The 27087-nt window shown below is 40.8% G+C and overlaps 1 protein-coding gene across 1 annotated transcript in view; it reads right to left on the bottom strand.

Annotated features, from left to right (window-relative positions):
• The window catches only part of SVEP1 (sushi, von Willebrand factor type A, EGF and pentraxin domain containing 1), a 233157-nt gene extending 218973 nt beyond the window's left edge, over positions 1–14184 (bottom strand). Inside the window, 2 exon segments of the mRNA XM_006142717.3 lie at positions 13089–13369; positions 13372–14184. Coding sequence (XP_006142779.1) covers positions 13089–13369; positions 13372–13603 — 513 coding nt within the window. The 5' untranslated portion in view covers positions 13604–14184.
• Between the last annotated feature and the right edge of the window lie 12903 nt (positions 14185–27087).

Genomic DNA, 27087 nt, shown 5'->3' on the forward strand with positions numbered 1-27087 from the left:
GCTGAAGGTACCTTGTTCTCTCTCTCTCTCCGTAACTCTCAAGTTCATGAAAGAAAGAAATACATAAACTTTTTTTTTTTTTTTTTAGATGTGAAATACTCAGTACTCTTTAGTGTGTCATGAGTCCTAGAGTCAAATCTGGGACGAGAGAGAAAATCCCACAGAACAGCCTTTGCAGATGCTTACTTTAAATATGGGATTTTGCTAATTAAGCATAAGCCGTCTAAACTTTGGTATCTTTATTGCATTAAAATTCCTACAATAACTGCTTAGAATCATCACTTTGGGAGTAACATTTAAAAGCCAAACACGCATATTTTGAAGAAAAACGTGACTACCAAGAAATCTTGGCTAGCAACAGTCCTGTGAAAACACAAATAAGCAAATAAAATTTGCTTAACTTTTTCTTTTTTTTATTTCAGACTCATCTGGAAAAGCAAAGCCTTTGAAATAGGACTAAAATTGATGATGCCTTACTCTACAGATGTCACTAATTTGGTGTAAGTCTAAATGAGTGAGCCAAGTTGAAAGAGATGTCCACATCAAATACACCATCAAACAACAGATTTGAATATACCCTCTCTATCAACCACAACAAGAAAACAGACTGCCTTTTTCTACATAGGACAAAAATCACAATAAAAAAACGAAGCTCAAGAGGGAGAGATAAAGGATTAATGGTGGAAAATGGGCCCTTGGGGGCAACCATTTCATTTACATATAATAACATTAGAGTGTTAGAAAACATCATTCTTCCCTGAAAATGTTCTTTGGTGATTATTACCAGTGAGACAAAGAGACGGATAGACCAATCAGACAGTGTCCCTTTCTGTGGATGACAAACCCAACGAGGGCCACAGTTTCCTAACCACTCAGCAAGACAGTGGAGTCCATTTTCCCCCCACCATCTGCAACCTGATCACCCTGATCTGTGTCACATTTGGGTTATCAGTCCCCTCTTCTCAGTGAATACTGCTCATAGCCAGTCAAGCAGTGAAACACCTATTGTCACCTGTGCATAGGTTTGATATGAGACTGGATTCTCAAGATCTGGCATGAACAAGGAGGATCATATGAATCAAGCAAGGTATGAATACCTGGAGTGAGTGGCAGGGTCCCAGGGTCAGAACCCAGCTACCCAGCATAATTCCCAACCCTGACAGTTTCATGCTATAACACTTAGCACTTGGCAAAAAAAGAGTGGAATTGTTTCAGTTCAATTTCCTGATAATAAGCGAACACATCCTTTTATTGTTGAAAGCAGAGCTGTATTGGGGAACAGGATAGAAATTTAAGATCAAAGCTGAAACTTACAAAAGGATTTTTGCACTTGAGATCATTCCAGGCTATGCCTCTGGATGCCCCAAAGGTATATCATCTTCAATCACCTTTGCCCAGGTAAGACCAAAATGATATTATTTCACTTCCTAATAAGCTATATTAAGTCATCTGGAAAGTCATGACATTTTTTTCTATGTTTTTCTGTACAAAAATACATCATGACTTTTCTGATGACCCAATGCATGTTCATCACAGATAATTCTTTAAATGCAGAAGAAATATATATTTCTAAACAGGTTAAATGTTCTATGTTTAGAGATAAGAGTCTATTAACAGGGAAATCTTGGGCTTGTGGATAAAGGATCCAGATCCCACGTGGCTGACCATGTGGTTCTAGTCCCAGATCCGGTGGCTTGAGAAACACACTGGGCAGGTGTGTGTGCATGCCCAAGATCCTGATAGGGTGACGAAAAGAAGAGGGTATTGTGACATGGCCACACCTCAGAGGGTAGTGTTTTCTTTCTCTCTCTCTTTCTTTTTCTCTCTCTCTATAGTGACTACGTACCCCGTTTGGCAAATTAAAAAGAAAAAACTGAGAAACCTTGAAGACATAACAAACAAGAAAAAATACTTGATGAAATATCTACATTGGCTGAGGGAAGGGATGTTTCCTCTAATAAATGTGAGAAAGCAAGGATACATTCAAATACAATTCAATTTATAGGTGAAATTAATGAAAATTTAAAACTCCCTACCTGAGAAAATTGGAAGTACTTATACCACATACACAGATGTACATCTTCAATACCATCTTTTTTTTTTTTGGAGAGGTTTTTGCTATAGGGCACGTGAGCTTGCCAGACAGACAGAGAGAGACAGAGAGACAGAAAGCGAGAAATCACCCCCCAGGGGGGGTGGCCACGCCGCAATCCCTTCTCCTCCATTCTCCTCTCGGTATCTTGGGCACGCACGCACACGCGCCCGGCGTGAGTTTTAAGCCACCAGGTCCGGGACGCGAACCACAGTCGACTACGTGGGAGTCCAGCGACATAGCCATTACACTAACTGCTGGTCCCTTCAATACCATCTTTATGATTTTTTTAAAACTGTATTTTGCATCAACGACCAGTATATCCTATACCTAGATGCTACAGAATAGGCAATAAATATTTGAGACTACTAGTTGTATTTCAGCAGGCATTAAGAAAATAGTACATCAAACTCTTAAGCAGGAATTAAGAAAATAGTACATCAAACTCTTATATCTCGAAATACAATTTTTATACTCTGGTAGTAACTTACGACTGGAAAATGCCCAATTGGTACTTAGTAAATGACTCAATCTTTTAAGTCCAGTTAAGGAGTTTACTTAAAGTGTCTTTTTTATTAAAATTAATCTTGTAGGAATTTACTATTTTCCTTAATTTCAAATTGCATTATATTAGCGAAACAAGATTACCATTGTTATTTCAATATATGCAGTAATCAGAATCTATCTTTGAGTTATGGCTTTCACAGCACAGTTCTGGAAAAAAGGTATGTGCTAAACTTGGAAAATCTTCATTGCTTAACTCTTTACAAAAATAAACCATCAGCTTCTTGGGTGAGCCTACAGGCATGACAGATAGCAAAGAAGATGAATACTCTGAAAGTATTTTTATAAATATTGATAGGCAAATGCTACTAATGTTTTGCAGATTTCATTTCTGACCACTAGCATTCATTTCGAGTGAAGCATTGTGGCCACATTTGTGACCTACCACTTTCAGAGAGTTTTTCCTGTGCACAGCTGGCCTCTACACCCGAGCAGGATAGTGTATATAAGCAGACTCTATGCCAGAAATCCATTCTTCATGTGGCCTGGGGAGACTGAGAGAGTGGTCTTAAAAAACTATGGGAAAGGCAAAGACAATATATAACAGGAAATTCCTTTTAATGTGGCAGTCTCTTAACCTCGCAGCTTACTCTAGAAAAGCCAAACAAGGTCCATGTTTTCTTGAGAAATGTCATGCTTACTAAATTAACAATAGAATCTTAATTTAATTTTGTAGTATGTAGTTGTCTCTATCACTCTCATAATCTTTATTTGTTCACAAATACCATGTCATTTAGAAGCCTCTGGGCTCCAGGAAACTAATATAAAAGATTTCTGTTGCCAGCACTTAAGTCATAAACTTTGATAATCTTTAACCAAAAAATTAGTAAAACAAAAAGATTTATGTATTTTTAATAGACAAGACGGAACTCTGCCATCTTCATCTGAGGCAAGCCAGTACTATTTGAGGAAAAACATGGAGTGGGATTTGCCGTCATTTCCCTGGTTAGATGCATACTCTTCCTAACACACTGGCTCATCTAAAGTGAGCCCTTGACGGTAGGAGCTCCAACAACCATTTTAGGCCAGGAGATAATTTGAGGATGGTGGAGTAGAGCTGAAAGGAGGAATATCAATCCCTGAAAACAACACAGACCTGCTGTATTGGCTCTGAATTTTCTACTCACAGCTTAATTTGAGAGAGAATTAGATGCCTATCGTGCTTATATTTTTCTACTACACCATCTAAACCTACTCTTTGCTAATTCATTGGATTAAAAAGAAGCTCAAAAGACAAACTAGAGGATTTACTTTTTTTAAAGAATTATTTAACTTTATGTATCATTGTCATTATTTTTGAACTTGAGCAGAGAGAGAGAGAGAGAGAGAGAGAGGGAAAGAAAGCCACCAGGTCTGGGACTGGAATCACAGTCAGCCCTATGAGAGTCCAGCACCTCTAACCACCATGCACCTGCTGGCCCCACTAGAGGGTTTAATACCAGCTGCTGCCAATGATTGTTTCATGTTAGACCATGGGATAGCAATCCAAGACCGCAATACAAACTTCCAAGTGCCATACCCAGGTGAACTGAGAAGTCCTCAGGATGTTAATTCCTGCATACCCAGGGTTGCTGCATATTCCAATTTATCAAGAGCATGCAAAAAAGTCAGAATTTTAACAACATGAGGCCTCCTGATTTTAACATATGTACTTGAATTGTACCTATATACAAGCTGAAGTGCACTCGTGGGATAAATATCCCCTTAAAGCCATGGTTTATGTCCTCTGAGTTAGACTGTTTGGCTCTACACCTTATGTAATATTTTTGAAGCCTGCAAATGAAAGCTCCTCCTTTCCAGCTTGTGATACAACTCCACACACAGAGGTAATAAAAGAAATTAGAGGTGGGGTGCCATAGGGTAGGGAAATCAAGAGACAAATTTGAAGACTGGAACAACTCTGTCTTTGGCATTTACTTAGCTTTGTGATTAGTGTTTAGACTATCTCTTAGTCTCTGTTGCATTTTCTGTTAACAGACAAAAAAAAATCACAGTATCAAAGTCCTTTTAAAATTACCATTTTACAAATTGAAGGATTATCTAGTCAGAATGAATGCATTGAATACTTTCACTTCATGGTCACTGTCAAGAGGAATCCCCTCGGAGTACATGTGTATCACGTGGTCATTGGTGGAGAACTTTCCCACCCTCTAACTACAGGTGAGCAGTAAACAGAGCAGTCTGCCCTCTCATTCTCAAGCCTTGGCCAAGCCTTCTCATGATGCATTTCAAGCAAACATAATATAATACTGCAACTAATAATGGCATATGTCTGCAATATGCAGTGTCCCGTATGCCAGGAATAACAAAACTAATAAAACATATGCGAGTACTACAGTAAGAAGAATTTTGAATTGGACATTCAAGAATTATTTGTGTTCTTTCTTAATAATAAACCTGTTAGTATCTTGGGCTGGCCTTGTGACCTAGTGGTTCAGGGAGCTGGATCCCATATGGTCAGCCTTGGTTTGACTCCTGGTCACAGTGGCTTAAAAAACATGTTGAGCACATGGAAGTGCATACCTCAAATCCCAATAGGAAGGAGAAGTGGAGAAGGGATTGCAGCATTGTCATGGCCTGTTGGGAGTGAGGGAAAGTGCTTAGTCCCTCTCTGACCGCCGCCCTCTCCCCCTTCTCTCTGTCTCTGGTGAGCACATGCACATTCTGGCAATTATAAGACAAGAAAAAGAAAAGAAAAGTCTTAGTACCCCTTTTTGCCTATAAAGTATACATGAGTCTTGGATTTACTTTGTGCACTGGGGATTCATTCATTCACTAATCATTCATTCATTTCATCCCACTTCCACCGAGAAAGTTGCGATAGAATTACAACAAGGTTCCTCTATAAGATCAAGAGCAGTAAGAAAAGTGTTTAAAAGTTCAAGCAGCATAAAAGAGAGAATGTTCCCAGAGGTCCCTTTGGAAACATCAATCTCTTCAGCATCAAAACAGAATGTAGTTTCCTCAACTGTGACCAATGCTTGACATCAAAATGATGCTGTGAGTTTGCAACAGCCCAATCCACTCCTTTCTACATAAGAAGGGAAACCCGAACTTTCCTATCCTTAAGGACTGGGACCATCAGAAAGTTACTGTAAAATGCACAAAGGCTACCATCAGTCTATTGTATGAAATGAATGCAAAATAGTCCTGATTTTATTCGTCAGGACTTTAATCTAGTGGTATCTCACACATCTTCAGGTTTTATTAGACAACAGAAAAGCAGATTTTCTTCCCACAAGGATGAGACAGAGTCTTTACTCTTCGGGTAAAGTGTGAACGTGTACTAGCGTGAACAAATAACAGATGATGCGCTTTCCTGAAGACTAGGGAAAGTTCTGCTCATCTATTCCTAGTCTTCTGGTCACCTAAAGCTTGAACTTTTGGCGAGACAGCACATTCCCCACCAGAAGATCATGTTTCTGGAACAATGAGGAAAGCAGATTTTTTTTTTAAAAAAGGAAGTTTCATGCTATGTTTATTTAACAGATATTAGCAAAAACAAAGAGGGAATGGGGCTGACTCTATTTTGATATGAACTATATAGCACACTGACAGCCTGGCATGCGTAGTGGGGTCAATCCAAAAATCCAAAATACTCTGTTTAGAAAAGGCAATTTATAAAAGCACAGCAGGGAGGAGAAAAAAAAAAGAAGAAGAAGAAAGGTCACTATAAAATAATTATTCTCAGAATTCTGTAAAATATTTTGATGTAATTATATTCAAGGTGTTAAATCTTCCCCTGACCAACTGCTTGAATCCTTGTACTTTTTTTAAGATTTTTTTTCCCCCATAGTGTGTGTACTCCCTGGAGAGAGACAGAAAGAGAGGGAAAGTGAGAAATCACCCCCCTAGAGGGGATAGCCATGCCACAATCCATTCTCCTCTTGGGATATGGGCATGCACACACATGTAGCTGGCATATTTTTTCAAGCTTCTGGGTCTGGGACTCAAATCATGGAGTCAGCCATGTGGGATCCAGCACCCTAACCACCATGCTGTCTGCTGGCCCAAGTCCTTGTCTATACTGCAGTTTACCCATTTAAATCGAATGTGGTAAAGGTGAGTGTCCATCCACATACTCCCTAGCAAGTTGTACAATTCTGACACCAAATAATAATTTTTAAAACAAAGATTGTTGGGGCCGACAGTTGGTGTGGTTGTTGAGGGTGCTGGATTCCCCCATGGCCGACTGCGGTTTAAGTCCAGGATATGGTGGCTTTGGTTCCGAACCTGGAGGCTTGCTTTCTGACTTTCCCTTTCTCTCGTCTCTCTCTGGTCAAATTGAAAAATGATAAATAATGGAATTAAATAAATAAATAATTCTTTAAGGAAAAAAAAAATGAAGATTGTTGGGGCTGGCAGGTGGCAGCCTGGTGGTTAAGGTGCTGGAATCCCACATGGCTCATTGAGGTTCGAGTCCCAGACCTGGTGGCTTGTTTTCTCACTTTCTCACTTTCTCTCTCTCTGTGTCTCTCCCTGGTCAAATTAGAAGAAAAATAATGATGATAAATAAAGTCAAATAAATAATTCTTTAAGAAAAATGCAAATCGTTAACATTTATGTTTAGGCATTCAGATGGGATGAGAGATAACAGTGAAGTTCATGCTAGTATAAAAGAAATTCTATATCTCAATATTTTATGTAAGGGGAATAAAAATGTCTAAACTGTGAGAGGTCATTGTGTGCTTGCAATCCTGTGTACAGGATTATGAGTTTGTGTGTCTATCTGCCTTTGACCGTACTTGGGTACACACTGAGTTTCAAATGGGAAAGCCTCAAAAAATTCATTTTTTTCAGAGAAAGTGATTAAAAACCTAAAAAATGTTCCTGTGATTTTCAATTTCACATAAAGGCCAGATCTCAATCAGTTCTAATATTACCATTCTGCACACACAGGGGAATCTGACAGTCCCATTTCTATGTGGTGATGTAGAAGTTTTATATCAAAACCCAAACTGCACTGTTTACCATTACTAAATTAATTCTGCACTGCAACCCCTATCTGATCTCTATACAAAAAATGTATATTCAAACCTCCATTAATTCCATTTCTAAATGTTGGTCATCTATCAATTTTCTCTAAATATCATATTATAATTATATCTAAGATTGTTCATCAGAGGCCTGGAAATGTTACAATAAAAACATGTAGGTTTCCAGGTTAGACAGGGACTGGGTCCAGCTGACCCTCTTCTGTACCTTCTCATAACCCAACCAAAATGAGAAAAGAAAAATAAAGTTAGGAGGAAGTTCAGTTAACACAAACTTTTGGGAAATCTCTGCTTGCTCGATTACAAATGGATCCAGACTGAAGAAAGACACTGGGAACCTTCTTGGCAATTCCACTTTCCAAGACAGGATGTAGCATTTGGAAGAGAACAGTGGGTCTTGAGGCAAGAGCACTGTGTAGTCGATTCATTACACATTTCACTGTTTTGGATCACTGTTCTCAGAGGCCCCTGGCAAGCTTGGCCAGACCAAACAAAGGATCTGGTATATGGTGATATTTTCTGCTAATGCAGTACTGTTTTTTTGGTGGAGTAGCTAGTGGCAATAAAAATAAGACCAGCTATCAGGACCTCATGAATACTTGGAGGCCAGATCCAACAGGGAACTAGGTTTGCAAAACTGAACCCTGTCTGGCGCAACTGCTTCAATAAACAAAGAGCATCTTTAAATAGGTACTTTATCTCTAAAAGGCAAAAGTCTTAGAACTTATAAGCGATGAAAACAAGTTATAAATGGAGGGACCAGCAGTTAGCATAACGGCTATGTTGCTGGACGCCCACGTAGTCAACCGCGGTTCACATCCCGGACCCGGTGACTTAAAATTCACGCCGGGCGCGTGTGCGTGCGTGCCCAAGATCCCAAGAGGAGAAAGGAGGAGAAGGGAGTGTGATGTGGCCATCCCCCCCGGGGGGTGATTTCTCGCTTTCTGTCTCTCCCTACTCTCTGTCTCTTTCTGTCTGGTGAGCGCATATGCCCTATAGCAAAAACCTCTAAAAAAAAGTTATAAATGGAAATGGAAAGAAAAATATTAGGTCGTCAGGACAGTCATGACATATTTCATATTTTCCTATGCAAAAATGTGTCACAGCTTTCCTGAGGACCCAGTAGATTAAATTGAACTATTCAATTAAACAAATCTAAAAGGTGAGCACAATGCTGAGAAAAGATATTTGTCACACACTTGGCAGTTAAAGAAGTTATATTAACACATACAGAGAATTTGTAAATCAATAAGAAAATGAGCCACTCACAGATAAAAAATAGATAAAAATCCAAAATATTTTAATTAGGAGTCAAGAAAGAAGTTGGAAAAAAGATTCAGTCTCACTAATAGGGAAATTCAATTTAAAACTGGGTCTCTGTCTTTCACATAAATCTGAGAAAGGAGCATTCGAATGACACCAGCATATGTCGGTCAGTCTCTGTATTAGGTTCTAGCATAGGCATTCCATAGGAGTGCCATTTTCTGCAGAGCAAATTGGCACATGTATTAAAAGGCTTTAAATAATGTGGATACTTGGATCAGCTGGTAGCCCGGAGGTTAAGATGCTGGATTCCAAATGACCAACTCTGTGGTTCAAGTCTTAGACATGGTGGCTTGAAAATGATGCTGGTCAAGTGTATTTAGGCCCAAAATCCTGAGAGGAAAATGAAGGTGAAGGGATTGTAGCATGGCCATCGCTCCAGGGTGTGAGTTCTTGTTCCCTCTTTTTCTGTCTCTGAATGAAATAACACCACTTCAAGGACTTGCATTAAGAAAATACATTTAGTCTCACAATGTTGTTTTTAATAATATAAAATAGTAAGTAATTGCACAATAAAAACAAAGGCACATTCTACAGTGGAAAACTATGTGGCCATAAGAAAATAAACTGAATCTGTATTTCTTTTTTATAAGAATCATTAATTAATTAATTATTTTTGAATTTGCTATAGGACATGTGTTCTCATCAGAGAAAGACATGGGGGTGGAAGTTGAGAAAGTAAGCCACCAGGTCCAGGACTCACACTGTAGTCGGCCATGTGGGAGTCCAGTGCCTTAACCACCATGCACCTGCTGGCCCCTAGAACTGTATTTCTTATTTGAAATGAAGATTTTAAAATATTGTGGCATATATAGTTGAGTTACAAAACAACATACAATATAATCCTTTTCTGGGTAGACCTTATATATGATATATGCATGAGGGATTTTCAAAAATTTCATGAGAAATGAAAATTATAAGGAAACTATGCATGGATTTCAAAGTGTTATGGCACCAAAGTAAACATATTTTAACTCCATTTTTCTATGAACTTTATGAAGTCCCCAGTACATGTACAAAACATATTTATTACTTAGAAAACTGCCAACAGTAAAAAGGTAAGTACCAAAATTTATAATGTATGTATAAGAAAACATTCCCAGAATATTTATTATATGTAAAAGAAAATAGATTTAAAGAGAAAAAATAATGAATCAAAGAGACTTCAATGTGAATCCAGATACAAAAGGCATATTTTCAAAAAAAAATCAAAGTTTCTAAACATCAAGAAAAACTATTTAAAATTTAATTATAAAGGATTCTGTTCATAGGGCCAGCAGGTGGTGTGGTGGTTGAGGCACTGGATTCCCACATGGTCAAATGAGGTTTGAATCCTGGATCTGGTAGCTTGCTTTCTCATTTTTCCTCTCTCTCTTTCTCTCTCGTCAAATGAAAATAAAAATAATACTGATAATAAATAAAATTAAATAAGTAATTTTTAAAAAGACTCTGTTCATGATAGTAATATAGATAATATATTTAGGTCTAACTTTGAAAATACATACTGGACTTAATTTCTAAAAATCTACACTTTATTAAAGGATATGTATAGATGGCTATACAATACTTTTGAATGGAAAGAACTCCTATGTAAATAATCTCCAATAAATTCAGTAGTTTTCATATTGAAATAAAAGCCCTTATTACTTTCATAGTTAATATTTGAAAATAAATGAAAAATTCACGTTAAGTAATAAGGGGGTAAGAATTAATTTTTAAAAATAATGCATAAGACAAAGGAGAGAAAATCTGCACTGCCAGACATTTAAACATATTTTAAAGTGCCAAAAGCTGGTTCATCCTCCTGGCGAATCTTAAACATAGACATATATGATGAAATAAAAAGCCCGGAGGACAGCAGATACCCATATGTAGTTAGTATATGATAGAGTGACATTCAGTTAAGCTGGAAGAGGATGAATAGCTAGTCAGGAAATAGTGCTGTGACAACTGGTTAAATATTTATTAACAAATTAGACATCTTCGCATACCACACACCAAAACAAGTTTCAGATGGGTTATACTGTTACATCGTCACATCACACACCAAAATAAATCTTAAATGGATGACATTGTTCTTTTTTTTTTTTTTCTTTTTTAGAGGTTTTTGCTACAGGGCATGTGCGCTCGCCAGACAGACAGAGAGAGACAGAGAGACAGAAAGCGAGAAATTACCCCCTGGGGGGATGGCCACGTCGCAATCCCTTCTCCTCCATTCTCCTCTTGGGATCTTGGGCACGCATGCACACGCGCCCGGCGTGTTTTAAGCCACGGGCTCTGAGACTAGAACTGCGGTCAACTACATGGGAGTCCAGCGACATAGCCATTACGCTAACTGCTGGTCCCAAATGGATGACATTGTTACGTGGAAAATGATTTCTCTGATTTGGAAAATGAGACCATTCTGAGACTATAAAGCAAATACAGGATCTTAGCAACATTGTTTGATAGAGTTGAGTATATACAATTTTAAATCATCCCTCTAACAACACTTTCAAAACAAAAGTCAACTGGAAAAACATTTACAGCAAGTGCAAAATGGCTTTGCTATATAAAGAGCTTTTACAAATTAAGAAAAAAAAAAAGCAGACATGCTTGTTTGGCTACTGGCAAAATGGGCAAAAATTATAAGCAAGTAATTGTCGGATGAAAAATATAAATAGCTAATACATACACTGGAAAATGTTCATCCTCAATAATGAAAATTTTGAATTTGCTAAGCAGTATCTCTACTCACATCAAATTGGCAAAGATATTAAACATAATAGTATGTGACATTGCTGAGCACGCTGCAAACTTACTACTGTGATACTCTGCTGGTGGTAATGTAAGAGGATAAACCCTTCAATGGAGAAATGGACAAGATATGTCAAGAACTTTGTAAATGTTCATAATCACTCATTCAGGAACTTCTATAGAAATCTTTGTGAAGAAATAATTGGAAAGGTGTACAAATACTTGTGTTCGCTATAACTTACTTAAGATAAAAAAACTAGTGTCCAACAACAGGTGATGCATAAACTATGACATTTGCATGCAATGGAATAGTACGCAGCTAAGGTAGAACCTTTTTTTTTTTTTTTTGAGGTTTTCGCTATAGGGCGCGTGTGCTTGCCAGACAGAGACAGACGTAGAGACAGAAAGCGAGAAATCACCCCCCAGGAGGGATGGCCATGCTGCAATCCCTTCTCCTCCATTCTCCTCTCGGGATCTTGGGCACGCACGCACACGTGCCCGGCGTGAGTTTTAAACCTCTGGGTCCGGGATGCGAACCGCGGTGTGGGCGTTCAGCGACATAGCCATTACGCTAACTGCTGGTTCCCAGAACCTTTTAATTATGATATGACGAATGGAAAACAGAGGCTACAAAAACAGCAAGCTATCAATTTGGTTAACAGCATGTATGGAGGTGCACATTTGACACGTGTTCTACAGCATGTAAACCGTGGCTTTTTAAGGGTGACAGGCTCTTTTCCTCCTTGTTTCATTCACTCCACAAACACTGGCCGGCTATGATGTGACACATTCTACTTTGTGTTACCAGTTTTCTTCAACCAATACACATTACTTTGTAACCAGAAAAAGAGATACATTTTGTAAAAGTCCCTCATCCATAACTGCTTCTTCCAGATACTAAAAATGTTATAAAAGATTCAAGAAAAAAAATAGGAAGAACAGTTACTTTCTATTGAAAGAATAAAATTGCTTAAAAAGAATCAGGGGAAATATCCAGATCACTCGGCGTCCTATACCTCTAGAAACACTACATAAAACACACTCACCTGTCCCAGCGTGGTTACCGCTGATCCTGCAAGAATGAAGTTCAGTAGCAACTTAAGGACCCCCTTCCCAACGAGGTCCTCTAGCGGACCATTTAAGCAGCCTGACATCTAGTGAAGCCTTTAAAATCCATGAATCCCATTGGACCCCTATGGCAATGACAGGGTGGCGGTGATTCTGATTTTGTGGGTGAAGATGCTCCACTGGGGGAGGTTTATGCCTTACTTACGACCCGATCGGGTTAGAGAACGACAGGCAGTGGTGGGTGGGAAGGTGCTGGGGGGCGAGGTGAGGGGCCAGGTTGGGGTCGGGGCCCGCCGGGGTGGGCACCTTACCGCGGCTTGCTGGAAGGCGCCCTTGGTGTAGGTGCCGCCTCCGCGGTAGGTGATGGCCGGGATCTCGCGGCTGAGCAGCGCGCACTTGTGCTGGTGCGCGCGGCGGGAGGAGATGTAATCCACGCGCGGCACCACGTTGTTCTTGGACGAGAAGGTCACGATGGCCACGCGCGTGGCCGTGGGCACCACGGGGAAGTCCGACAGCAGCTTGCGGACGAACTTGAGTTCGCTGAGGAAGTTGGCTTGGCCCACGCTGGACGACTCGTCCACCAGGAAGACAGGCGCTCGCTGAGCTCCCGCAGCCGCCGCACGCGTCGCCGGAACGCCTGGCCCAGCCGCTCCACTTTGCTCTCCGCCGCGTCCTCGCCCGGCGTGGGCAGCGCGGGCAGCTTCCCCGGCGCGGCCTCGGGGAAGAGGCGGAAGCTGAAATTGGGCGACGGGGACATCTGCTGAAAGGTCGCCCAGCCCGAAACGAGCGTCAGACCCCAGCAACAAAAGGCCAGGCGCGGCCACATTGCGCTGGAGACCGAGTGGCCGCCCCTGAGCGCAGGCGGCGGCCCCGGCCGGGAGAGGCGCGGGGCGGCGGGGCTCGGGATCGCCGAGGGGCGTGCGCCCAGCGGAACGCGGGGCAGCGGCCGTGAGCCTCAGCGCCCTTTCATCTGACACCGGGGACACAATCCAGACCCCTCCGGCAGCTCGGGGGCTCCGGGAGAGAGTCGCGCGCGCTACCCTCTGGCTCTCCTCTTTTTTTTCCTCCCTTTCTCCTCCTCTCTCGCCCTGAAGCCTATAAAATGCTTGAAGGAAAGGGGGCAGTCAAGAAAAATCTCCCGCTTCCCTCCTTCTCTCCCTCCTCTCTCCGTCTCTCCCTCTCGCCTCTCTTCTCTCCTTCCTCTATCTCTGCCTCTATCTCTCTCCTCCCCCTCTCGTTCTCCTGCCGGGATCCAGCCAAAGACGCGGAGATTCCATGACACCAGAACCCCGCGTCTGTCAGGCTGTCAACATCCCCGCAGCAAGCGCACCAGCGCCGGAGCCGTGATTGATCCCATATGTCTGGCAGGGGCTGCAGAGGAATTCACTGGAGATGGATCCAGATACCGAGAGTGCCACAGTAATTGGAAACACTGGGGAAGAAAACACACAGGAGGACTGGCCCCGGAGCTGAAAGCATCCTTTGAAAACTGCTTGCTCACCTTTTGTGTTCCTTTTTCTCCCCAAGGTGCCCTAAAGTCTCCCTGGAATGATGCTTGACTTTCCTGAAGGAGATTCCGATCAGTGGTGTGTGTGCGCGTGCACTCTTGAGGTCCCCCTGAGGTCACACTATAGGGGGTGCTGTCTACCCCTGTGCACAGCATATTTATCTGCTCATTGTCTCATTCATTTACCGTGTGCGCGTGCACTCTTGAGGTCCCCCTGAGGTCACACTATAGGGGGTGCTGTCTACCCCTGTGCACAGTACAGGTCCCTCCTCATGCATATTTATCTGCTCATTTACCCCATATTTTCTGAGTGCCCATTATGTGGCCAGCGTTTATGCTAGGCACCGAAAATATAAAAGGAACAAAAATTGACGTGGATTCTGTCCTCCTGGAACTCAGAGGATGACAAGGTGACTGTGAACCAGATTGACATTCAAAATACACATAGACTCACAACCGTGGTAAGAGCCCTAAAGCGGACTTTAGCTAGACAGACTTGACCTTGCACAATCAGAGAACTCTCTGAAGACGTGCTGTGCATGCTGAAATCTCAAATATTTCTCCCATCCCACTTGTGTATGCTCGGTCTATTTATTTTTCTTTTTGTTTCTCTCTCTCTCTCTTTTTTTTGGTTGTTTGTTTAGATTTCTTCCATAGGGCATATGTGCATGCTGGAGAGATAGGAAGGGTGAAGGTGAGAAATCACCCCCTGGGCGATGGTCATGGTGCAATCCCTTTTCCCGTCTTATCTTGAGATTTTTAGGCATGGACACACATGCATCCAGCGTGATTCTCAAGATGCTGGGTCTGAGTTTCCAACTGCCAAGTCAGCCCCACGGGATCTAGCACCTTAAACACCACACCACCTGCTGGCCCTAGCTTGGGCTATTTAAGCAGGGGATCTCCACCTGGCTTTGTGCTCTACCGTGACTACATCCACTTTGAAACACAAGTTACTATCTGGAGTTGTTTTTTCAAAGTCAGACTCCAGAGGGGATGGTGCAAAATGTGTAGAAGGAGCACATTTTACATGAGACGTGAGGTCCTTGGTTAAAAGATTCCGGTTAGGAGTCAGGAGCCTTGGCTCAGTTGTTGCATCTATTTCATGATGGGATTCAGTGATCTTATCATTTCTTGTGTCTCTAATATCAAATTATTTAATTCCATCTGTATTTTATCAAATACTTTTTCTTTTTTTTTTCTTTTTGGAGAGGTTTTTGCTATAGGGCGCGTGCACTCGCCAGACAGAGAGAAAAAAAAAAAAAGAAAGTGAGAAATCACCCCCCCCCCAGGGGGGATGGCCATGCCGCAATCCCTTCTTCTCCATTCTCCTCTCAGGATCTTGGGCACGCACGCACACGCGCCCGGCGTGAGTTTGCCATCGGGTCCGGGACTCGAACCACGCTTGACTACGTGGGAGTCCAGCAACATAGCCATTATGCTAACTGCTGGTCCCTTATCAAATACTTTTAATGGGCGTTATCACAGTGCCTTGATTGAACTGTTACATTTCTAGCACCAGTCTTCCTGGTATGAAATTTCGGCTGTCCCACTTACGAGTTGCATGACACTGACATTAGTTTGCTCATGTTGAAAATAATATTGTTAGCACACGAAGGGCTATTGCAAGGATTAAATCATTAAATAGTAGTGATAATAATATTGATAGCATAGTAAGGGCTAGCAAATGATTAAATCATTAAAATCATCAAAATATTGATAGCATATTAAGGGCTTTTTAATTGTTAGATTATTAAATATTATTGGAATAACATTGAGAGCATATTAAGGATGATTGCAAGGACTAAATCATTTAAAAAGTAACATTCATAGGAGAGTGCTTAGAACACAGCATTTACTTACTAAATGCTGGTTGCTTTTACTGCCATCTTTAATCATGAATGTTCTCCAAATCTTTATTCATGTATTAAGTCGTCAGGAAAGTCAGGACGTATGTTTCTATGTTTTTCTTTACAAAAAAGCATCACGACTTTCCCAGTGACCTAATAACAATGTGTATTAGCCATGTATTAATACTGTCTGCCAGGACGTTAGATATTGAGGACTTAAAGGTGAGTAAGATTGTTTCAGGGGTCAGGAGTTCAAACGATATCCAAAGACAGCCTAGAATTGCAAATAAAAAGCAGGATGGTCAGAATGAAGACAAAACTAGGAGGAGCAAGATCTATCAGGTTGTCCAGAAAGTCATCACATATTTTTTCTATGCTTTTCTATGCAAAAATGTGTCATGACTTTCCCAACGACCCAATAATTCTTCCTGGGGAATGAATACGACCTCATTTGGACAGGAACTTGAGAAAGTTTTGGTTCTTTTCCCCAAATTTCATCTACTCTGTGTTATTTAAAACACTTCATTAAGAGCGAACATTGCAGGACCTTTACGTGCAAGGCACCATGGCAACTGCTCTGTGTACTACTTCATGTGTTCTCTACAAAACCCAAGAAGGTAGACCATTGCCTTAGGACTCTGGTTGCAAGCAGTCAGCACCCAACTTCTTATTTAAACACAAAGGGATTTCTTGGCTTACATAATTAAACTAGGGAAAAGGCAGAGGGTGGAGCTGGTCTCGAAAAGGCTTGGAAAAGGAAAATAGGAACTACTTAGGTCTTCAACTTTTCTCTCACTTGTGCTTCTCTTTGCATACTACGTTTAATCTCTATCTTCAGATTTGTGACCTGAGAAAGACAGACTTCCCCACAAGCTCAAGTTGAAAAAAAAAAAAGATATGAATATATATCTCAACCACCACCACCTTATAGGACTCCACTAAAGCAGACATGAGCTAAATGCCCACCCCTTAACCTAGCATTGTTGTTGAGGGGATTGGCCATCATAATTGTCCAACCTTGGGCTATATGGTCACTGTGGCAGAGCCTCCTAGTCACCTCCACCTCCACCTTCCACACATCTAGTCTCCCCTTCTTGAATAGCAATAGAGTCCCCAAGTTTTAGCTGGGCACAAAGGTGCTCTGAATAAAAGATAGATTTCCCAGCCACCTTTGCAACTGGCTGTGTCCATGTAACTGGGCTCTGGGATGTTACATATATATAAGTGCTGGTTTTGTGTGTCAGCTTCCCGAAAACTACTTTAAAAGATAGCTGTTGGGGGAACCAGCAGTTAGCGTAATGGCTATGTCGCTGGACTCCCACGTAGTCGACCGCGGTTCGTGTCCCGGACCCGGTGGCTTAAAACTCACACCGGGCGCGTGTGCGTGCATGCCCAAGATCCCGAGAGGAGAATGGAGGAGAAGGGATTGCGGCGTGACCATCCCCCCTGGGGGGTGATTTCTCGCTCTCTGTCTCTATGTCTCTCTCTGTCTGGGGAGCGCACGCGCCCTACAGTGAAAATCTCTCAAAAAAAAAAAAAAAGATAGCTGCTATCCTTCGTCTGTTGTCTCTTTCTTTTATCCCTCACTCTTTCTTTCTAGAACATGAAAATGGTGTCAGAATTCTGGCAGCCATCTCAGATCATGAGAATGACGGTCACATTCTAGGGACAGGTGCCAAATAAGCTAGAAAGAGCCTGATTCTTGCAGCCTTCATGGATTATAACTGCCATACTCACCCCAGACTTAATCTGTGCTTTCCCCTTTTTCCAAAGTTTTACTTTTTCTTCTTCTATGAAAGGGGGGTGGGAGGGCAAGTGTGAAGAGAATCCCAAATAGGGTCCTGATGCTGCAATTCACACCCAGTCTTAAGCCAGATCAGATCAAGGGCAACCACAAACCACTGTATTCAAGGAGGTCTCCGGGCTTAGCTGCGGACCTTCCCATGTGTGATTGCCTCACAGAGAATCAGGTTTTTGTGCTGAGCCACTGTCCAGCCCCCTAACTGCCTTGAGTTTTTCTGTTACACTAGGTTGAACTTAATCCTAACTAATATGCACACAACTTTATCAATAAAAGTTGCCTTCTTAATAAATGCTTTCCTAATGCTATGATAGGGAAAAGAAAACACAGTGACTTTACACACTGGATCCTACAGTTGCCTTCCCTCCCTTCAGGGGACAGACATTATTTCTACTCCATTTCATTGGCCAAAACAAGTCACATGGTCATGTCTAGCTCCAAAGGAAGTAGGGAGGAAAATCTTACCATAACTCCAGAGAGCAGATTCTGTCTCTAGACTATTTGGTAAACAGCACAAAGAATTACCATCTTGAGAAACCTAACAGTGAGAAGTCAGCTGAGTTCAAAAAGCAGAGTAGATATTAAACTCTAGGAAGCTTAGTCCACCCTAAAATGGAGGAGGTTCCTATAGGAAAGAGGTATAAATCAGTTTCTAAGAGGACTTTCTGATCTTTAGTTCGGGTAGAAAGTTTAAGTGATGCAAACTTGCTCTATTTATGTATAACCTTGATTATGGAGCAATGTTTTAGTCTAGCAAGAGTTTACAATAGCGCAGCTGTGAGGATTAGATTAAATTTTTCTTGACTACATTTTTCATTCCAGGCCTCTTGGCATCGCTCTCTTTCTTGGCACAGAAAAACATTCAATCATATTAAAATACGAAGGGTCTTCAATAAGTCCACAGAGGGACCAGCAGATGTCATAATGGTTACGTCGCTGGACTCTCACACAGTTGACCATGGTTTGCGTCCCAGACAGGGCAGCTTAAAACTCACACTGAGTGCACGTGAATGTGTGCCCAAAATCCTGAGAGGAGAATGGAGGAGAAGAAATTGTTGTGTGGCCATCCCCTCTGGGGGGTGACTTCTCACTTTCTGTCTCTTTGTCTTTCTGTCTCTGATGAGTACACGAGCCTTATAACAAAAATATCTCTCTCAAAAATAAAAAGTCCATAGAAATAGCATATTATGAAAAAGTTATTCATGAATTTTAATTTTCTGGCCCGAAAATAAACTCATACTTGAATTCCATTTCCACAAACTTTTTGAAGTCTCCTTATATGGATACATAAAAAATTCTGTGCTCTTTTATATGGTGTGTGTGTGTGTGTGTGTGTGTGTGTGTGTGTATTCTTTCATGTAGAATATAGTATTTTGGAATTTATAACAAAAAAGTCTACAAGAAAATGTATCTTCCAAATTGTTCTATTTAACTTTTTTTATTACTATTATTATTAGTTTTATTTTGACCAGAGAGCAAGAGAAAGTAAGAAAGCAAGCTGCCAGGTCTGAGACTCGAACCATAGTCAACTACATGGGAGTCCAGAATCTTTACCCACCAAGCTACATGCCAGCCCTGGGGACATTTCTTGATGACAGTGATCTCTGTGTTTTTATCTATGCTTTTCTGTATTTATCAAATTGTCTGTAATTAACATGTACTACTTTTATAATTGGAATAAAATACCATTCGTTCTCTCTTTCTTTCTTTTTTTTTTTTTTTTTGGAGAGATTTTCGCTATAGGGCACGTGCGCTCGCCAGACAGACAGAGAGAGAGAGAGAGAAACAGAAAGCAAGAAATCACCTCCCAGGGGGATGGTCACGCCGCAATCCCTTCTCCTCCATTCTCCTCTCGGGATCTTGGGCACGCACGCACACACGCCCGGTGTGAGTTTTAAGCCACTGGGTCCGGGACACAAACCGCCGTCGACTACATGGGAGTCCAGCAACATAGCCATTACGCTAACTGCTGGTTCCCCCATTCGTTATTTCTTTAAAATATAAAACCCCCCAAAACTTATCAAAATACTTTTAGAAACTAAGTTTTTTGTACAATCACGTATGTACCGCTTCATGAGTACATTGAATAACATTGTCTACCAGCTGTTTTAGGGAATGTCTTATTTTCAATGTGATGAAAATATTGGATTGTTAGAAAAGTCCTGACATGTTTTTCTATGCAAAAATGCATCATGACTTTTCCAACAATCCAATAACATTATTTTGTGATACCTGCCCTAGACAGGAACATCTCAAGCTCCCTAAATAATCCTGACCATGTCCCAGGGGGTGAAAGCATAAGCCAACATACTTGGGCACTGTTGTGCCTCCACTAGGCTAAACAGCCATGCCTATGCTCACTGTCCTCATGGTAAGAGGGGGGAATGTCAGAGTCAGAGAAGTCTTCCATGCATGTGAGTAAGATTGCTGCTCCAATTCTTGCTACTGAGCCCCTCCACCCTGTAATCCGTTATACTCTCTAGTCTAAAGCAATGATCCTCAATTTTAGAGAGAGGCCATAATTTTACAACCCCCTGCCCTACGGACATGGGACAAGGTCTGGAGACACTCAAATGGGCGGAGCTACTGGCAACTATTGAATCATTGGAAAAGTCATGACATTTTTCTATGCAAATTTTTTTTCCAAAAAATTTTTTCAAAAAATTTGCATAGAAAAATGTCATGACTTTTCCAGTGACCCAGTAGTTAGATGCCAGGGGCATAGCTAGTCATACTACCATGCACTGTGAGACCACAACAAAGAATTTCCCAGTCTAATATGTCAATAGTGCTGAGGTTGAAAACTTTGGTTTATAGCACAGTAATAAGTATAGGAAAATTCATATACCCTAAACTAAGATTGGTACTTTCTGGTATCAAAATGACAGCTTTGAGGGGCCAGCAGCTGATATATTGGTTCAAGTGCTGGACTCCCACATGGCTGACCATGGTTTGAGTCCCAGACCCAATAGCTTGAAACTCAGGCTGGGTGCAAGTGTGTGCGTGCCCGGTATCCCAAGAGGGGAATGGAGGAGGAGGCGTTGTGGTGTGGCCCTCCCCCCTGGGGTTGATTTCTCACTTTCTCTCTGGTGAGCATATGCACCCTATAGCAAAACAAAACAAAAAGCTCTCTTAAGAAAAAAAAATGACAATATAGAGATGAATTGAGAAAAAAATTACCCTGTCTTTATCTCATGAAACAAAGTCTATTGAAAAAAAATATATATGTTGTTGGGTAGAGGATGAGAGATGTATTACGTTCTCACTACCTGTAGTCTAATTTAGGGTCTCCCTATTTGGTCAACCAGAAATAGAGCCTCAGTCTCATCTATGCTTTCAGACCCATGCTTGAGTGGAGGGTACCACCTCCACCCCTCTGTCCTCTGCAACTACCTTTCTACATTCAAGCACATATGGTGAAACGATAAGGTGCATGCATGTATGGGGAAAGATGGGAGGAGATTCAGGAAGAGAGCAGAGTGGCCCTGGCAAAGATCCTTCTAAGATATCTAAAGTCAAGTCCAGTAATGGGAAGAGAGATGGGAAAGAATTCTGGTTTTCATACAGGCTGGAAATTATGCTGTGCTCTGTTTTTTAAACCTGTAACTCAGTGAACCACAGAGGCAGACAGTGATGTGACAGGAGAAAGATGCCACCTTGTGACTACATGCTGTAATATCTTTCTGTTGTGAATTGAATGAAGACATTCTTCCATGTACAGAGCTTTGGAAAGTATACCATTCCATACATTTCTTTAAGTAGAATCATCTGAAGATGGCATTCATGGTGCAAAAGCCCTGGTAGTGAAGCAGTGAAAAAAATGTTAAAGCAGTAAATATAAATTAATGTAGTGATTCTAACACTAGATCTAGGTAACACATTTTAAGGTACACATCATTTCTGTACTTTCATTCATTTAACTGTCTTCAAAGAATATAATAACAGCCCTGTTGTTATATAATAGCTATGTCATTTTTATAGGTGAAGAAATATAACAATCTGAGTGGCTATCGGTCTGGAAACATAAATGATTTATTGATATTACATTCCATTTTTTTTTTCTTTGCTATAAGGTGTGTGTGCTCTTGGGAGAAAGACAAAGAAAGAAAAAAATGAGTAATCACCATCACCCTGCAGGGAGGATGGCCATGCCGTAAGCCCTTCTCTTGCATTCTGCTTTCAGGATTTGGAACACACATGCACCTGTGCCAGACATGTTTCTCAGGCATCCTGTTCTGGTACTCAAACCATTTAGTCAGCCATGTGAAATCCAGCTACCTCACCCACCCCAGCAGTGGCTGGACTGATCATTACATTTCAGTATATGGCATGTTTCAATGTGTTGTACTTTGTTTACAATGAACGTGACACATAGACTTTCCTTTGTGTCACTGCCTGCATTTCTATGATGCACTGCCTCAGATCACCTGACCTCTCTCACTTCTTTTTTTTCTTTTTTGGAGAGTTTTTTTTTTTTTTTTTTTTTGCCATAAGGTGCGTGCACTCACCAGAAAGACAGAGAGAGACAGAGAGACAGAAAGCGAGAAATCACTCCCCAGGGCGGATGGACACACCGCAATCCCTTCTCCTCCATTCTCCTCTCAGGATCTTGGGCACGCATGCACATGTACCCGGCATGAGTTTAAGCTACTGGGTCTGGGATTCGAACCACAATTGACTACATGGGAGTCCAGCGACATAGCCATTACTCCAATAGCTGGTCCTTTGACCTCTCATTTCCACTGAATAAAACTGAGCCTTTCACAAAACCTAAGTGAAATAATCAAGGAACTTCAGGTCTTCCCAGTAAGCAGTCCACACAATAATGTCAACCAATTCAATTTGGGAAATTGTCATCCAAAAATCCCCTCACCTTTCTGGCTTAATGAGGTAGCATGCCAAATCTACTATTGGCCCATTCAGTAAGTTTTTAATTTTGTAGTTTTCAGTTCTAGAAATGTCACTTGATTCTTTTTTATATCTTCTATTTCTTGGATTAAGCTATTTTTCCATTTGTTTCTACTGTATTTATGATTGCTCTTTGGAGCATTCTATAATAGTTGCTTTAAAATCTTTGTGATGTGATTTTTTGTGATATCTGTTGTCTGGGTTGCCTTTTGTCATGCAAGTTATGCTTTTTAATTTTTAAAAAAAATTTTAGAAAGATTTTTGCTATAGGGCACATGTGCTCACTGGAGAGACAGAGAGAGATGGAGAGACAGAAAACAAGAAATCACCCGCCTAGGTGGGATGGCCATGCCACAACCCCTTCTCCTCCATTTTCTTCTTGAGTTTGGGCATGCACACACACACATACACACACACACACACATACACCTGGTGTGAGTTTCAAGCCTCCAGATCTGGGAATCAAACCACGTCAGCCATACGGGAGTCCAATGGCGTAACTACTACATCATCTGCTGGTCCCGAGTTGTGCATTTTTTTTCATACAGTGTATAATTTTGAATTGGATGCTAAATATTTTGAATATTATGTTATGAGATCTTGGTCCTGCTTAAATCTTATAGAAACTGTTTTTATTATTATTTTTTAATTGGAGATTAATTTGTACAGGCTCAGGTCTCAAAATCCAATCAGGCTTTTACATCTTCTGCTTTTATGGATCTAATAGGTAATATGCAGCAAAAAAACTCCAAAAACCCTAAAAAATAAAAAAAAAAGATTTTGAGAAAAATAATCAATTTGATTATAAAATATAAATTCTCCTATAAGGAGACCAGCAGGTGGCATGGTGGTTAAGGTGCTGGACACTCACACGTGGCCAGCCATGGTTCGAGTCCAGGACCTGGTGGTTTTCTCTCTCTCTCTCTCTCTCTCTGTGTGTGTTTCTCTCTGGTCAAATTAAAAAAATAAGTGAATAAATAAATAAATAAATAATTCTTTTAAAAAATTCTCCTATAAGTCAACTTTTTAATATACATTATTCAAATGTTCAATATCCTTACTAATTTTAAACTATTTCATCTCCTTGAGAATGAAAGTAGTTAAAATCTAGTACCATCAGTTTTTGACGATTTATGTTTGTATTCTCAGGGTTTTCTTTATATCCTTTATATTTTAAATTTTATGCATAAAAGTTTATGATAGCTATATATTTTCTATGAATAAACATTCATTAGTTAACAAGGTCACTTCATAATTTTAACAGCATAAAATGAATCTTTCCTCATGTAATACATTTACTTTGAATTCTACCTATGACTGGAGGGCACCTCAGCACTATTATAATTTTTACTGTTATTGTTATCATTGTCAATATCGCTATTTTCAGTTGACTTAATGCTTCTTTATTCTTTTGTTTTTTAATTGCCAGAGGACATATGCCCTCACCAGAGAGAGACAGAGAGGGAAAAAGCACCCCTCAGTGGGCCATAGTCACGTTGCAATCCCTTCTCCTCTGTTTCCCCTTCCTTTTGGGATTTTGGAGATGCACATGTATGCATGGTGCCAGGATTCGAACCCTAGTTGATCACGTGGGATCCAGCTTCCTTAACCACTAAGCTATGGGACTAGTCCTCTTTACTCTCTCCTTTGCTCCTCTCTTTTAATCTGTCTCTCTGTGAGATGCATCAGGAGGATATTAATGCATTTGCATGAATTGTTATAACCATGAAATTTGGTTTCTGTCATTTTATTCTAGGGTTTCTGGTCTTACACTTGTTTGCCTCCTTCCTTTCTCCCCTTCCATTGTCTTTGTAGATACATTGGTCTCTACGCTTCATTTCCGTGGAAGGAATTACTTCAATGCCCCTTGAGTCTGGGCCAGTCTCATGACTTGCTTTAACAAACAAAATGTTCACAGACTTACACAAGTTTAGGCCTGAACTATATTTGCACAGTGAGCTTTTCTCTGAACCTCTGTTTTTAAATAAAAAAAAAAAAAACTTGCAAAACCTGGCCTCATTCATCTCATCCTGGCCATAGCTCTAGCCACTCAGCGTGCATTCTCTTACAATGCTCTTATCCTGACTTGTCACTTTATCTCACCTAATGATGTGCAGTCCATTGCTGAGGCTGCTTCCTACTAACAATGCAGATTGGGGGTCCAGCAGGTGGTGCGGTGGTTAAGGCACTGGATTCCCACAAAGGCTGATCTTGCTTTGAGTCCTGGACCTGGTGGCTTAAAAACCACTCTGGGCAAACGAGTGTGTGTGCCCAAAATCCTGAGAGAGAATGGAGGAGAAGAGACTGTGGCATGGTCATCTCTCCAGGAAAGTGGTTATTTTTTTCACTTTCCCTCTCTCTTTCTCCCTCTGGGGAGCACATGCACCCTATCACAAAAACAAACAAACAAAAAACTAAAATAAAATGAAAATTGTACAAGTAGGGACTCATCTGTCTTATCTTAGTTCACCCTGTCCTCGAAGGTCAAGATTGTGTCCTGGTGGTCCTATAATCTTCCCTTCTCATCCAATCCTGTGGTTTTATTTCAAAAAAGGAGGGGTCAGAAAAACAATCTGTATTCCCGTATCATGCCATCCAAAATTTTTATCTTATGTGGAGATGGAGCAGTTCTTGACTTATCAGCTAATATAGTTTTATTTCTCAGTGGACAGGTAGAGGTATTTTAGAGGAAAAAAACAGGTGTCTCTTTATAATCTACTTTCCTTTTTAATTTTTTTGAGAGTTTTTTGCTATAGGACATATGCGCTCACCGGAAAGACAGAGAGAGACAGAGACAGAAAATGAGAAAACCCCCCCCCAGGGGGGATGGCCACACTGCAATCCCCTCTCTTCCATTCTCCTCTTGGGATCTTGGGCACGCACGCACATGCGCCCGGCGTGAGTTTAAGCCACCGGGTTCAGGACTCGAACCACAGTTGACTACATGGGAGTCCAGCAACACAGCCATTACGCCAACTGCTGATCCCTCTTTATAATCTACTTTTATAAATCTCTTACAAGATAAGATTTCATGTACTGTCCTCCTCTATTCATGTATGCATAAAAAATATATACCACATATTCATATCACTTCTCATTTGAAATAATGCAAGGAAAGTTTGTCAGTCGGGAAGAATTTGAAATGATATGTAGAATCTTTAAAATGTCACAGTTTTAACAAATCACCCTAAGCCATTTAAATCGTGCAATTTTTACCATTTTTAATTGCAATGCTCAATGAGAAACTTATGTACCAAAATAAATACAAAAACAGACAAGAAATCTTTTTTTTTCCCATTTTTTTTAAATTCAGTCATTCTCAGCCAGAAGGGAGGCCTTTCAGGTACATAGAAATGTCTGGGTCCAATTTTCAGCAAAAGTCACCTGGGCTAGCTTGCCCAACACTACTGTGAAGACATTACTATTCATAGTATTATTCAGTCTAAGGTTTCTCATAGGTCTCACATGCTTCAGTTTTTCACAGTGAACTGCATTCTTATGATGATGGGACATAAGAGAAAATCTCCAAGTAACTGGCTCTTGTTTCTCAAGAGCTGGTGCCATGTGAGGGCTCTCACACTCTCCCTTTAGGACGTGCAACATAGTCAAATGCAACTTTTCTTCTTTATACCAGACTACATGGTGGCAGAATCAGCTGTTATCTTAGTTTATTTCTGCATTGCTGGCAGAAATACCAAAGACTAGGTGACTTATAAAAAAAGTAGAGATCTATTCACAAAACTCATACTTCAGGTGTCTTTTCTGACAAAATGGCAGAAAGCAGAAGACTCAGCAGAGAAGAGCATGGTCAATATTGTGAGTTTCTCTTTGTCTTATTCTGGTCCCATTCCCTCTGCTTGTCAACCCAACAGAACTCAATCATAGGGGCCTGCCTTAATAACATTACCACACCCAAAGGCCCACCATAGGACACCATGAAGTAATTAGGTTTCACTTAACACCTCACAAAACAATCAAGACCAAAAACATGAGTTTTGGGGGGACACCCAAACCATAGTAGCTGCTTATGAAATTCTGTTTCTATCTGAAAAATTATTAGTATATTTTATCTTGTGAAATATGTGTTTCTCCCAAAGCTAGGCTACTTTAACAAGCAATGGAAAGACCCTCAGGAAGGAATGATAAATAAATCGTGCCACACCTAACCCTAGTCAGAATGGTGAAGATTAAAAAACACAAAATGGTAAGTGCTGGCAGGGCTATGGTGAAAGGGGAACTCCCCT

Source organism: Tupaia chinensis, unplaced genomic scaffold, assembly GCF_000334495.1.
Source record: "Tupaia chinensis unplaced genomic scaffold, TupChi_1.0 Scaffold000081_1, whole genome shotgun sequence".
Classification (NCBI taxonomy): domain Eukaryota; kingdom Metazoa; phylum Chordata; class Mammalia; order Scandentia; family Tupaiidae; genus Tupaia; species Tupaia belangeri.